At 38.1% G+C, this 15,414-nt stretch overlaps 1 protein-coding gene across 1 annotated transcript; it reads right to left on the bottom strand.

Annotated features, from left to right (window-relative positions):
• Positions 1–102: 102 nt before the first annotated feature.
• On the bottom strand, positions 103–13,984 carry LOC129883253 (26S proteasome non-ATPase regulatory subunit 1 homolog A-like). Its single transcript, XM_055957877.1, has 13 exons — positions 13,622–13,984; positions 8,528–8,591; positions 8,307–8,412; positions 7,725–7,836; positions 7,444–7,612; positions 4,644–5,119; positions 4,416–4,551; positions 4,072–4,320; positions 3,763–3,983; positions 2,197–2,455; positions 1,701–1,933; positions 1,097–1,610; positions 103–901 (listed from the first exon to the last, which is right to left on the bottom strand). Exons 1-13 carry the CDS (start codon positions 13,771–13,773, stop codon positions 578–580), a joined length of 3,015 nt encoding a protein of 1,004 aa, XP_055813852.1. The 5' UTR covers positions 13,774–13,984; the 3' UTR covers positions 103–577.
• Between the last annotated feature and the right edge of the window lie 1,430 nt (positions 13,985–15,414).

Genomic DNA, 15,414 nt, shown 5'->3' with positions numbered 1-15,414 from the left:
ACTTGACAGAACAAAGCCCATTATACCAAAAGTAACATCCCATCACGTGACTCAAACCCGAAACCTCTGTACTTATTACACCACTACGACCCTACAATGAGATAGGCTAGAAATCCAGCAACCAGTTGCTAAAGTTGCATATCCATATTTGAAAGAGTCAAGATCATTAGTACCAGAATGTTGTAAAAGATAATTCTTAAACAATTGGCTGCAGAAAACAATTAAGGAACAGTGGAATCTTTTTTTTTTTTTTTGGTTCTTTTGAAGATCCAAACATAAAATCTTAATTGAAGTTCTGAAAGCCTAGGACAGGAGAGCTGTGGCAGATTCAGACAGATAACGAGCAATAGGAACTTCCAGTCCCCATCTTGCTTACTCATCTTGTACACAAAATATGATGGCAAGCACAAATCGGGTAATCAAATGTCCAAGTAACAGTCCACGGGGCTCTTTTCGATGTATCTCACGACTCAATTCCATCATGAAAGTGCTAGGTTTTCACCTCTGCCCATTCAACATCACCTTCCAACATGGAATGAAAACCAACGTATTGGTGAAGCTTTTAAATTACAATAAATCACGACGTGTACTCAAATGCAGGTGGGGGCTGAGGCTCTTCATCAACAGCCATTGCTGATGCCGGGGCCGGTTGTCCAGTTGATCCACCACCAGTGCTGGATGCAGTTGATGAGGGTGCATCGGTGAGGGACAATACTTCAGGTTCGTCAGGACGTAGATCCTTCAGAAGCACAAACCCAGAAGGTGATGATTTAACTGGCAAGTATCTGCTTTCTTCTAAAAATTTTATGTATTTCTCCTGAGCTGGAACCACTCTAGCAGGGTTGGTTAAGATCTCAAATGATGGCTCCGGTTTGTTTTTCTTCTCGGCAGGAGCATCCACCTGCCAATAAAGGAGATTACACTTGGTGAACAAACTCAATGCTAATTTTATGCACTACACAATCAAGCAGACTATTATGCCAGATCATCCATCCACAGTTTTCCACAATGTCATAGAAAACAGACCATCAGTCCGACCCTTTACTAAATTAAGGCATCCATTGAAGAAAACTACACAATAGAAACGTATACGAACCTGCATGGAATCCCCATCCTTATCAGTAGAGTTGCCCTTCCCCAAATTTGTTGCACCAGAAGATGATTCTCCAGCTGCCTTCTCAGCATGGGCTTTCTCAGCCTCTTTTTTGCTAGCCCTTGTCTTGGCCCTAGCTGATGTTGATAGAACAGCTGTGGGAAGTTTGACAGCAGAAGTTGTTGTGGTTACAGTGATTGGCTTAGGATACTCAAACAGTGAGGGCTTGGCTTGTGATACAAAATCGAACTTTGGCACTTTTAGGTCAGAGTTCAGACCAATTAAGGCTGCTGGTGAGAATGCCAAGCTAACAAAATATATAAGAGGATACCAATACCAAAACTGACTAAAAACAGCTAGTCCAACGACTGCTGTAACTTTATCATGCTTTGTCTTCGAAAGTAATTTTATAGTCACATTTCTACCACCAGCATCAAGAATTCCAGAAGCCAAAATAGCACCCATTTTACTCATGGTATCTTCATGCTTATCTAGAACAATTTTCTCCAGTTGTCGCCTGAACAAAGAAAGCTTAGCATGGTAGCAAGCTCAAGAGGAAAGATGGAAAAACAAAAGGAGATGTGGTATGCATTTTCAGATGAAATACCTGAAGGCACCAACACGGGAATCACTGGCTTCACTTATCTGGACCATCACCATGGCCATCGCTATGAGAGCACCTTGGCGTACAAAATCAACTACATCTGATGTCAAAGGTTCCAACAGTGAGATGGCCTCACTCAGACCAGTACCTGCACACGAAATTCCAACTGCCATAGCCGCACCATATCGCACATGTGGATTGTAAGACTTCGATAACAATGACACAATCCGAGGCATCTGCAAATTCAGTCAAAAAAAACAATATTACCATATCAGAACAAAGAGGACTTCTTTTACACCACCACCACCCCGGCACACACACCCCTTTTTTGGTGGGGAGGGGGAACGGGAAAATAGAAAAAGTAGTAGCCTCAAATATGGATCCTCAGACACAGCTTAAAAGCAGTAATTCTGCTGACAAACAAGACCACAGATGATAAGTTGATAAGAACATTATTAACAAACATCACTGCCTCAGATAAGAACAAAAAAGTACCAACCTGCTCTGGTTCAGAATACATAACAAATCCAAGTGCCAATACAGCAGTCCGGCGGACATCATCACTAACATCTGATACAGCAAAATGCAGCAACTGACGAATAGCCTTATTATTCGCAGTTCCTCTGTAAGCCAATGCCAAAGCATACATGCCACCATAACGCAGTATAGGGTCTTGATCCCTAGTCATCTGCTCGATCAATGTATCTGCTTCTTCTTCCCTTCCATAGACTGTGAGGGCTATACCTAGTGCCAGACCCCTGCATGTAGCATCAGAAAGAATGTTCAACTCCAGTACTCTACGGACTCTTGCATTGTAATACTCTTTTTACAAGAAAATTGTGTTCAGGTATCATATATAGTGGAGCAGAGAAATTGTTGTCCTTATTTTGTGCCATATTGTTAATCTCTTCATCATTCCCAAGGTTAATTACATATCCACATCCTCTCTGGTTTGATATATAAACTTTTTGCTAATGAACTTTGTGAAAGGAAAATATAGGGGTAAACGGAACAGAATATTCCAGTACACAACTAGATTTTTCACATTGAAACTTGAAATATTAAAATTATGGTTTTTCACGTTCTTGGAATTGATAGGCACAACATTCAAAAGTCATACTTGGTAACTGAAACAGGTGATAGCATCCAAATTTGTGATTGTACTATGTATGATCAAAAGGCAATATCTGCCAGATATTTAGAATTGACAATGACCAAAAGAAATCAACCTATCATGTCTCTTTTTAAACCAGAAATTCAAACACCGCTAATTTGCAATGGACATTCCTGTCCTTTTTTAGACGATGCCAGCATATCTTTTATGTCACCGGCCACATAGTCCGCAGCATTTTCCACTGCAACACATTTGCTTAGCAATGGACATTTTCTTTCAATTCGGACATTCCCTGTTTTTTACTTTTTTACATAAATGTGACATTCACAATAAAATGGATGCTACATTGGTTTAAGTGGATAATTCAGACACAGGGATATGAAACAGTGTTTCTAAAACAAGGAAAATATCTTCGGCCTATTATTTTCTTATATTTGTTATCAACTGTATTTGTTGCAAAAAAAGTAAGGAGGTTAGTGTAACAGAGACAGTCTCAAGGAAGATTTCTGTAATTAGCCGTTAAATCTTAATTTTGATGTTCAGTCTATCAACCATATAAAACAACCAATTTTGTTTCCTTATATCAATTAAGGAGATTCAAATATTGTAGAACAATTTCATCTAGAGTTTTATCAAGTAAAACAACTCCAAAGTACCTACCATCTCTCCATATTATTACAATTATTCACTTATCAATAATGCAATCAGTTTTGGCACTATTCAAATAGTTAATTTCCTTAAGTTAGTTCAATTAAAATATTTCCTGTAGTCCATCTATGTTTTATTCCTTTTTTTGGTTTGGTTTAATTTTAATAACAATACTCTCTAAAAATACAAAAGTAAAACCTTAAAAAAAGAACTTATCAAGTACACATGTATAATAGATAACACTAGGATCAAAGCTAGAGCAGGTAATTATAGTTCACCATCTGGCATTAATTTGTCAATTACCTAATTATCTTCTCATGTTGCGTCTCATGAGCATAAGCAAGCATCTCACTTGCCTTCTCAGTTGCAGTTCCAACCATCAATAAACCCATACCAATACCAGCAGCCTCTCCAGCAACAGCACTGTCAGTATATAGCACACTTTTAATGTCATCATAAATGTCTTCATCAGCAGTTCCTAGAGCTGCCAACCCAAGTCCTAAGCAGGCACCATGCTGAATAACCTGTACCAACAAAATTTGCAAATATGAAACCAATAACTGGAAAGAATAAGGTGGCAACAAGAATGATACAGTTCACTAATACAAGTACCTCAACATTTGTATTACGTAGACTCTCTCGAAGAAAATGCTTGATACCCTCCCCATGATTTACATGAATTAAACCAAGAGCATACAAGGCACCACCTTCTGAATATGGACTACCACCTCCACCAGCTCCACCTTGTGGCAAGTAAGGGGCCATAAGCGATCTCCCCTGCTGTAAATGGCCACTGTGAATAACACCTAGTCCAGCTGTTGCACTGAATTTGGCCCAATTTGTTGCACGGCTTAGCCAGTCCTGACATTGGGAAAACAAGATTTCCATTGGAAACTATGTTAGGTAGATATAATCCAAATGAGAAGGTTAACTGGTAAAAGGAAAAATATAATCACCAGGTTCTCTCTGAGGAATGTATCCACAGTAGTTCCAGCATGCATGATTGCATTCGCATATATTGTTGCACTGTGACAGACACTATTTCTCATCTCAACAGACTGCTTTATTGTTTTAAGAATAAGGAGATCTGACCTGTACACAAACATTAACAAAACTAAGAATACACATGTTTCCATTAATTAATAGAACAACTAGGTAATAAAATTAAAATACATTTGTCTTACTTGTTATGGCTGTATAAGAATTGCAAGGTCAACTGTATTGAGGTCTCCCCTGATAGAATCCCTTTCAATTTTCCCAACCTTTCAGCATATGTAACATCTTTTGGATCTGTAGCTGTTAATGTTCCACCTAAAGGTCTACTTTCCTCTAACAACGGAACATCCTCTGACGCTTCTTCATCTTCAATAGGTACTCGATCAGAATCTGCAGGTAACGACTGTACCGGGTCTGAAGGTTGTAGATTTGGGCTGGAAAGCCTGTCTCTTACCCTCAAAAGAAAAGCTTGGTGCTCATTCTCAACAAGGTCAAAAGCTATTTGAAATGCCAATAGAGCATCATCTTTATTTTCTGATCTTAATAGCTTTTCCAAAATGCTTGCTACATCCTCTGGCTTATCCAAAAACATAAGCCACTGGCACATGCTCAAATAGTTTGGAGATGGGGACTTCTCATACACTTCCACAAGAAGACGAAGCACCTGAAAGAAAAAGTAGGACAATTAAAATGAAAATTTTCTCTGAATCGGCTTAAAGAATATCTACAGATGTAACAAATTTATTAATGTAATCGCCCTACATCGATAGCGAAAGAAAAAAGCAAAGCAAATGAGGATAATGTCAGAGGCGGATGTAGTTCATAAGATGCGGGTTCATCCGAGCCCTGTAAATCTGGATCAGACCCTGTATAGACCATGCATATGCGTTGCTCCCTCTGTCCCAATTTATATGACACACTTTCCTTTTTAGCCAGTTCCAAAAAGAATGACACATTTCTATATTTAATAAAAAATTAATTATAAAATGTCAATTTCACCCTTAATGAGATAATTTAAAGCCAAACAAACACCTATGACTTATTTTAGAGCACAAATTTCAAAAGGCATCCCATATTTCTTAAATTTTGTGCCCGGTCAAACTACATCATATAAATTGGGCAGAGTAATAAATTCACTAAATAAGTGCAACTAATAGATTTCAAACAAAAGTAAATCAACCGGGTTGTGGTAGAATCCCGAACTCGGACCCATAATGTTCAAATCAATTCCTTTTTTCTTCTTCCAAAGTTCCATTTCTATTCTTCCCCATCGTAAACGATATTATCATGACGCTAGTGAGGAGAGACCGGAAGAAGGTAAGACTCAAAGGGGAATTTTGGTGAAATATGATCCTAGGGAAGCTCACAGTATACACCTTATTTCAATGCAAAAATGTTATGACTTATGCTACAGCATTAAGATTTTTTTAAAAAAAAAATATATATATATATATATATATTAGGGTGATCAAGGACATGTATGATCAAGGACATGTATGAGGGAGCCAAAACCAGGGTAAGGACAGTAGGAGGGGACTCAGAGCATTTCCCAGTTGGGATGGGGTTGCATCAAGGATCGGCTCTAAGTCCATTTTTATTTGCCTTGGTAATGGATGCATTGACGCGACAAATTCAAGGTGAGGTGCCATGGTGTATGCTTTTCGCGGATGACATAGTCCTGATTGATGAGACTCGTAGTGGAGTTAATGCTAAGCTGGAGGATTGGAGACATACCTTGGAGTCTAAAGGGTTTAAGCTGAGTATGACCAAGACAGAGTACTTAGAGTGCAAGTTTAGTGAGACACCTCAGGAGGTTGGCGTGGAAGTTAAGCTTGGTGCCCAAGCCATTCAAAAGAGAAGTAGTTTTAAGTATCTTGGGTCTATCATGCAAGGCAGAGGGGAGATTGACGATGATGTCACACATCGTATTGGGGCAGCGTGGATGAAATGGAGGCTCGCTTCCGGAGTGCTATGCGACAAGAAGGTGCCACCACAACTTAAGGGCAAGTTCTACAAAGTGGTGGTTAGACCGGCTATGTTGTATGGGGCAGAGTGTTGGCCAGTTAAGATCTCTCATATTCAAAAGATGAAAGTTGCCGAGATGAGAATGTTGAGATGGATGTGTGGTCACACCAGGAGCGACAGGATTAGAAATGAGGCTATTCGGGACAAGGTAGGAGTGGCCTCGGTGGAAGACAAGATGCGGGAAATGCGACTGAGATGGTTTGGGCATGTGAAGAGAAGAGACACAGATGACCCAGTGAGGAGGTGTGAGAGGTTGGCCATGGATGGTTACAGAAGAGGTAGGGGTAGGCCGAAGAAGTATTGGGGAGAGGTGATTAGACAGGACATGGCTCAGTTACAGCTTACCGAGGACATGACCTTAGATAGAAGGCTGTGGAGGACCCACATTAGGGTAGAAGGCTAGTACATAGTCTCGGTATTCTTCTCTATTCATAGGCGCACTAGCACATTACAATTCCTTGTACTCTCATTTCTGCTATTTCTGTTACTATTTATTGCTTTCAGTACTTTTGATTACTCTATTTTATCTGTGATGTCTGCGTTATTTATTTTCCTATAGCGCTTTGAATTTCTTAACCTTATCTGACCCCCTTTTATGCCTTTTTTTGAGCCGAGGGTCTCTCGGAAACAGCCGTCCTACCTTGGTAGGAGTAAGGTCTGCGTACACTCTACCCTCCCCAGACCCCACGTTGTGGGATTTCACTGGGTTGTTGTTGTTGTTGTTTAAGGTCTGCGTACACTCTACCCTCCCCAGACCCCACGTTGTGGGATTTCACTGGGTTGTTGTTGTTGTATATAATAAACATGCAGGGACTAATATCTCTATGAGGAACAGTAACAAATCAATCAATGCAATAACTTAATCTAGCATGAAGATCACATAAATTAACAGAGTACACAGATGGAGGGGAAAAGGAGGAAACTTAAGATCAAGTATGTTACATAAGGCAAGTAAGACTATACCTCACTACGATATTCTCTACGATTGACAAAGTTATGGGAGACATTACTGCAATATGCTAGAGTGGCATCAACATTGTCACTCCTCACAATTGCTTCGGCAACCTTATCCAGCCTTCGGCATTCAATGGCCATGCCAATGGCTTGTTGATATTTGCCATCCTTTATACACCTAAGTAAGAAGACGGGCAATTATGAACCAGAAGGGACATCCCAGAATATAATGTGAGAATTACAGGTTCAGATTCTTATTCTTCCACAACAGAAGATGAAAATGTACTTACTTATCAAGCATTCTCTCCACAATAGCCTCCAGCCTGGGATCCACCTTTGTGGCTTCATCATTTGACTCTGCCACCTTTGTCTTATAGCTTGCATACTCATCCAGGGCTTTAGCTGAAGCAAGGAAAGGAAACATATTGCAAATCCAACAATATTAAGTCAACAATTGACAACAAAAGGACATCTAAAACGTAGACAGGTTGAACTACATAAAACAACTAAGTGAGCACAAGTCTCTATTTGAAAGTTCAACAAACACTTATAACATGAACCAATTAACTTATTTTACTTCTTACTCCCAAATAAAGCATTGATTCTCAAGTTTCACATGATTTCTTCCTACTTCTCAGTGATATGCCACAATAATTCACTTTATGGACCCAACTATACAGAGAGAACTCAAAATATAGAGGCTAGAAGTAGGAGGCGACAAGAATCATTGGCAAGAGCAGTTGCAAAAATATGGATATTGAGGTAAGTGTTGAAAGATGTAACTTCATCAAAAGTAACATATGAATATTGAGAAATAAATTATGGAAGATCCAAATTCATCAAAACAATATGATCACATATGAAATTTATACCAAGAACTGTATGAACATAGTCAGAATCCTCAGAAACGTCAAAAAGAGGACCAGCTCCAAGGGCGTACGATAATGAGACGTTATGTTCACCCAAATGATAGAAAACCTGAGGAAAGAAAAAAAAATTTGAGAGGACTGCCAACATCAAAATTACTTCCTGCCATAATAAATTATCTCCCGCGCGAGATGGCAAGGAATTGGTTGGAAAACAAAGATGTAACCTTTGAAGCAACTAATGCAGCTAGTTGTCTTTGGTCAAACTCTTCATCCTCGTACAAGCTTTCACTGCATGAATAGGTTGATAGAAAATTAAGACATGAGCTCAGGTTTCAGAAATATATATATATATAGCGCATGATGTCATGTCACCCAATATCACAACTGACATGACCAAGCAAACAAGGTACACAGACAAGAAAACTCGACAGTAAACTAGAATACCAAGTTTCTACAGATGCACATTCTAACATAAAGTTAAAGCTCAGAGTTCTCAATAACATCGGTAGACTGATTAGATGATACATATAAAAATTAGTGTACAACTAAACAGGCCAACAAGGTTGAGTGTCCGCTATTCAAGAGAATTATGTTCGGCAAACAATTTGGCGACTTAATTAAGAAAGTTCTATGGTCCTTCAGGGTTTCATCTAGTGGTAAGAGAGCAATGGTGATGTGTGGACTAGGCGCACGACATGCGTTCATACCCTTTCACAAACAAAAGCCTAGTATTTAAGTGGAGAAGGATAGAGAGGAATTGTGCGCCTGGGGACAGCTGGGCCTAGGAAGTTTTTCACTTAAAAAAAGAAAAGTTTTATGGTCACAAGTTAAGCTCATGATCATTTTTAGGTTCATCGAACAATGATCTCGGTGTTTGGAATACAGTCATTCAGAGGGTAGAGAAGAGGTTAGCAAGTTGGCAGAAAAAATACTTGCCCAAAGGAGGCAAGGAAGTGCTTAATAAGAGCACTTTATCGAGTATTCTTACTTATTGCACGTCCATGTTCGATGAACCTACTGTTGTCACGGGTAAGTTGGAAAGGTTGCGAAGAAATTTCTTTGGGATGCGGTGGATGGGGCAAAGTTTCACTTAGTTCGATTGGAGACCATGACATCTCCTAAACGGTGGGGAGGACTTGGGGTTAAAGACTTGAAGATGTTTAACAAGCACTTTTGGGCAAATGGTTGTGGAGATTTGGGGTGGACCTTTTTGGAGAGAGGTGATATCGGGTAAATATGAAAAAATGGAAGGGAGTTGGAGAATAAATGTGATCACTATGCCTTTCGAGTGTGGTGTGTGGAGAAATATGTGAAGGGATTGGAAGCCTTTGATGGTAAAATTATTCTTAAGGTTCGGGATGGGAGTATCGTCAGTCTTTGGGGTCATAAGTGGTGTGGAGGTTTGGTGTTTCAGGATGATTTTCCGATATTATATAGAGTCTCTTGCCAGAGAGATTCGGCTATTCAGCAAGTTAGGGAGTAGGGGATGAGACATTTTGGAATTTGAGGTTTTGGAGAAATTTTCAGGATTAAGAGGTGATTGAGTTGCAGAGATTGCTAGTTTTACTTCAAAAGCAATGTGAGCCACTCGACAGACCCAATGTTGTGTTGGGAGTTTGGAATAACAAAGTGTTCTCTTTAAAGTCCTTTTATGAGAAGTTTCTTGTTAGGGCAGAGGATGTTTTTCCACATGCTTTGGTTTGGATTCCTAGGGTCCCAAGGAAGGGGTGCTTTTACACGTGGTTAGCTACTATAGGGGTGATTTTCACACGGAGAATCTTTAGAAACAGCTTGAGCTAGTGTTTCCGATGTAAGGAGGCCAGTGAGGACATGAATCATATTTTGTTACATTACAAATTAGCCACGAGGTTATGGGGGACATCTAAGGTGGTTTGGCGTTTCGTGAGCATTGTCAAGATCTGTGAAGGAGTTGATATTCAGCTGGAAGAGTGGAGCTAGGAGAAGAAGGCACAAAGCTTGGAATGTTATTCCTCTTGCCTTAATGTGGGTCATTTGGAAAGAGAGAAATAGGAGAGCTTTTGAAGGGATGGAAATGAGCTTTCCTCAATTGAGGAGTAGTCTCTAATACCTTTTATTTTTGGTGCACCCATGTAGTTTCTATTTGTATAGAGGATTGGGTCTTTTGGAAGGAGCCACATTATGTAGGTCTCTTCTTCTTTTTTTGTATACCTCTTGTTTACAACCAAGTTGACCTTGTTATTATCAATGAAATCTTTTATTTGATAAAGAAAAGCTAGTGATCAGTGTTTACTTGTTTAGTGTTTCAACTAATCAATCAAGAAACCAGAAAAATATAAACACAATTTGCTTTTCAACCAAGCTCAAAAAACATAGTTTCAATTCCACGCCATACAATCACATGGCACACAATATTAGTAATATGAGGGCTAATATGAGTTCATTTAATTAGATGGACAAAGATTTACACATTGGTTTGTTTTGTGGAAGGTATAGTCAACATCAATTAGTTGAAGAGGTATTAACTTTTACGTGCAATACTGAAAGAAAAGGATTCCATGAGGTACAAAAAAACTCATTAAATACTTCTACAAAGTACCACAAACAAAATAATAGCATCAAAATCAATGAGTTTCAATCACAAACAATCATGATGAAAGATGTTCATACAAGATTAAAATGCTCCCTCCATAAGCTAAAACACATAACATTGCCACTACTTATACAACATGCATTTTATATAAGAAAATGTACTGACTTCCAACCCATCTATGAACAAATGAACTTCTTGCATGTAGAATGTCTTTCATTGCCATGGAACCCACAATGAATTCACCTTAACCCTACTTCTTACTTCTACCACTATTTCTGCTTGAGATTGTCATAGATCATTCAATTCAAAGACCCAAAGAAGAAAGGCGAAAGAACAAATTTGGTGTCAATCTTTTCCACCTAAAATTATTTTGGCTTCAAAACCTACACACTAGTACGAAACATTTCAAGAGATACCTACTGTACACTAAGGTAGATACGGTTGGAAATACTATCAACTCATCTACACTCCACGATGACAAGGAAGCTGGTTGGGGATATCAAAGATTTCCAAAGACACCTAGTGTACAAAGAGAGTTACTATTTGGAATACAAAAGGAAAAAAGGTATCTCATAGGATCCAAAAGCTAGCCAAAAGGCAGCTGTAAGCTTAGAAACTTGACATAAAATGATGCCAGATAGGAGTTACTCTAGACGTATCCTCAATTATCGTGTCTATATACTTGAATATGACTGATAGTAAATAAGTTTGAGGTTCAACAATGCTTGTAAGAGATTTCTATCATGATTTATTTCTATGTATACTGCTTGAGAGCCTAGATTGCTGAGAACCATATTATTTTAAAAAAAAGGGGGATCCCACACTGCTGACTGCAAGATAATTCTTCTGCATCTTACCAAAATAGAATAACTCAATGTATTTCCTCCTGCATTTTTTGTTGCTGAAAGTTGATGGCCAGCTTGTCTAATAATTATATAACATTGCGAAATAGTCCAAAGGACTTCATGATACATTTTTGTGGTTTGTTAGATATCTCAGCACAATCCTACATTATCTGACAAATAAATCAGAAATTTATTCCTAGAATTCCAATTGCGACTTCTTTATATCAGTAGTGTCATGAGCAGTTTGCACACACTTAGACTAATCTACCAGGCAAATTGTCCAGCGCACAAGCACAGGTTACCAAAGAAATTCATCGACATAGGCTAGAGCATATAGGCTTAGACCAAGTGTGGTAACTGGGATTCAAACTTGGAATCTCCAAGTTGTCACTCTAGTACCTCAAAAACACTAAGCCATCTCCTTGGGGCTTGGAGACGCTATTGCATTATTCCAATCACTACTCACATTCAAGTTTCATATGCCCATCTCCTATATGTTCCCAGAAGTGCAACAGAAGGGAAAATCTCCATAATTTTAAGAAGCCAATGCTTCAGTCAAAATCATAGAGGAAAATGTTTGTAGTTTAAAACAGGTACAAGTCTACATGAGCCACATCAACTTTAGAGGAACCAGTGACTGGATTATTCTGCATTGTTATTAATAATATACAGACCTTTTTTCTCTTTGCCTATGCTATGACGTTTTGACAAGCTTATGCAGCAATTAGCTCAACCTAATCTAGTTATACAAGGTGACCTCACTTATAGTCTTATAGATGTCAAGTAGACTGTTCAAAAGTTTTGAATTGTAAGGAAAGACAATTCTACATCTACACCAGAATGACATCTTAAAAAGCATAGCAGCAACATAACTACATGAATGTCAGTGTTACTCATCTCACAATGCCGACCAACAATGGGGTAAATTATGAATAGTCACATAAGCATGCTGATTCTCAGAACTCAATAAAGAAACAGGGAGTTGAAATTTCCCTCTAAAACCCAAAACAAACCATTGAAAGTTATTTATTTGGTACAGTAAGATCAACAATCACTCCAAAACATACAATCTCAAGCCAAGCTTGTGAAATTCAAGAAGTTGAAACATTTCGTTCCAAAAATTGTGACTCATCCTCTCCAGAGTTGAGAAATTAATTTATAAGAACTACAAATGAAACCATAAGCACTCGAATAGAGGCAATCTATCCCTGCAACCTACACTATCACTGTTCAAAAGCCATTGTATAAAAACTATTGTTGCTCAAAATTTTCAATTCACACCCGAACCCCAACATAGCAAGTCCAGTAATCCTAATACTTAGAAATTCCTCTACATTTCTTAGTTTTATATTCTCCTCCGTCCTCGCCAAATTTTCCCTCAAGTTTTCATCTTTAGGGCCAAAACATTTTTTGTCTAAAACAAACATCCAAATTACCATCCATTACCTACTTTCCTCAAAAATCCCACAAAGTTAATTTATTTCTAGAACTCAAAACCTGTCATATTAATGCAAGAAAATCCCAAATCTGCACAAAGATGAACAAATACACAAGTATTTACCACAATAAAAACACTGATTCAAGCTGAAAAGTAACAAACTTTCTGTTCAACAGTCCCACTTTAACCAGTCCATTAATCTACTCCGCTCTTCAATCTTTCCCGTAAAGCCACAATATTCCATGAGCTCAATTCACCGCCAAAAAAGACTGCTAAACTCCTCTATTGTTCAGATATCAAACTTCCACATTTCAGATCATAAATATAACACAAAAGATGACGAATTTCCTCTTTATACAGCTTAGAAGTTCCAATTCCACAAAATCTCAATCAATCACATCAACTAAAAAAAAAAGAAACTACAATTCAAACTGAGAGTACAGAAAGGAAGCAGAAGAATTACATGACAGGGACATATGTAGAGATCTCAGGCCAAAAGTAATCAACAAAGGTGTTGAGATTGGAGAGAGCGTGTAGCTTCAACTGCGGATGGGGCTCATTCAGCATCGCCAATAAACCACCCGCTGAACTCACCATCGTCGCCGCCGTGGCCATTGCCGTCGTTTAACTCTTCTATTTGAGTGGTGGATTTCGGGTTTGGATCTGTGAGAAAGAGGAGAAAGCTAGGGTTTTTCCGATGGAGAGAAATACCGGAGACCTATGGAAGCCGTGGACAAAAAGAAGAAAAGACTGAAAGAGGAAATATAGAGATTTGAAAGATGGGATTTCTTGTTCATGGGGAAATAAAAGGTTCTTTTGTATCACTCACTCCTAGCTTAATTTGGAGTGCTATTTTCTTTTATTTATCTTTTTCTTTATCGATGTGCGAATGAAATAGAGGCTCGTCTTATGTGATAAAAAGGGTATTTTTAAAATTTAAATTGCATTACGAATTCTCATGTTTGAAAGATGTAAGTTACGAAGATGAGGATATTTAAATGGATGTGTGGCAATTCAGAGAGATGAAGATAAAATTACGAATAAAGATATTCAGGACAAGTTTAAGAGTAGCTTATGTGATGGGCAAATTGAGGGAGGCTGAGGTTGAGATAATTTGGACATGTGTTGATGTCCTGGCGAAGAGGTGTGAGAGGCTGGATATGGTGGGAATAAAGAAAGATATAGATTGGCTGAAAAAGTATTAAATAGAGGTGATTAGATATAATTTGGGACAGCTATAACTCACTAAAGACATGGACTTAGATAGGAGGGTATGGAAATTGTGGATTATGATAGGAGATTAGTAAGTTGTTGAGTATTGTCGCACTTTTCGGTGGGATTCATTCACATATTGAAGCACTAAAACACAAGTATAAACCATCACATTTGAAGCACCAAAACACAATCCATCACATTCACTTATTGAACAATAAAGTACAAACACAAATTATCATATTCACATGCTGAAGCACCAGAGTACAAGCATAAACCATCACATTCACCTGTTGAAGCACCAAAACACAAGCATAAGCCATCACATTCACCCACTGAAACATCTTAAGCACAAACCATCACAACAAACATAAAACATCACATTCACCCCTGAAGCACCTAAATATAAGCACAAACCATCACATTCATCTATGAAATCACTAAACCACAAGCACAAACCATCACATTCATCTATGAAATCACTAAACCACAAGCACAAACCATCACATTCATCTATGAAATCACTAAACCACAAGCACAAACCATCACATTCATCTATGAAATCACTAAACCACAAGCACAAACCATCACATTCATCTATGAAATCACTAAACCACAAGCACAAACCATCACATTCACATGTTAAAGCACCAAGAGAGAACATAACCCAAGCATAAATCTCCTCCATCTTTTTTGGCTAGTTATGATCTTTACTTATTTTGAGTAGCATGAATATCTCTAAAATTTTCAAATTTTCTTCAAAAACCTTCGCAATTTTTTTTCCCCTTATGAAACAATTCTGCAAAGAAAAATTCACTTTTCAAGCTTTAGACAGGGATGCTTATGCTTATTCAAATACAATAAATTATTCATTAAATTATATATATTTTATATTAACAAACTCACTTTATATTAAATCATTTTACTCACAAAGTCATCATACATCTTATAACATCTCTCACAAAAAAAATATATATCAATACACATACTTTATGAAAATTAATCTAACATAAGTGTTAAAAATCTTACTCCTGAAACATTTAA

The sequence above is a fragment of the Solanum dulcamara genome, chromosome 3 (genome assembly GCF_947179165.1).
Source record: "Solanum dulcamara chromosome 3, daSolDulc1.2, whole genome shotgun sequence".
NCBI lineage: Eukaryota > Viridiplantae > Streptophyta > Magnoliopsida > Solanales > Solanaceae > Solanum > Solanum dulcamara.
Note: the sequence above shows the minus strand (reverse complement) of the source record. Positions and strands in the feature narration are given on the sequence as shown.

What these genes read in the sequence shown, in the direction of transcription:
- LOC129883253 (XM_055957877.1), bottom strand. Translation starts at nt 13,773, where the DNA reads ATGGCCACGGCGGCGACGATGGTGAGTTCAGCGGGTGGTTTATTGGCG. An exon ending in TCTACATATGTCCCTGTCAT is followed by an intron (nt 8,592 to 13,621) that starts GTAATTCTTCTG and finishes CTATTCATGCAG; the next exon opens with TGAAAGCTTGTACGAGGATG. An exon ending in TACGTAATACAAATGTTGAG is followed by an intron (nt 3,984 to 4,071) that starts GTACTTGTATTA and finishes TTGTTGGTACAG; the next exon opens with GTTATTCAGCATGGTGCCTG.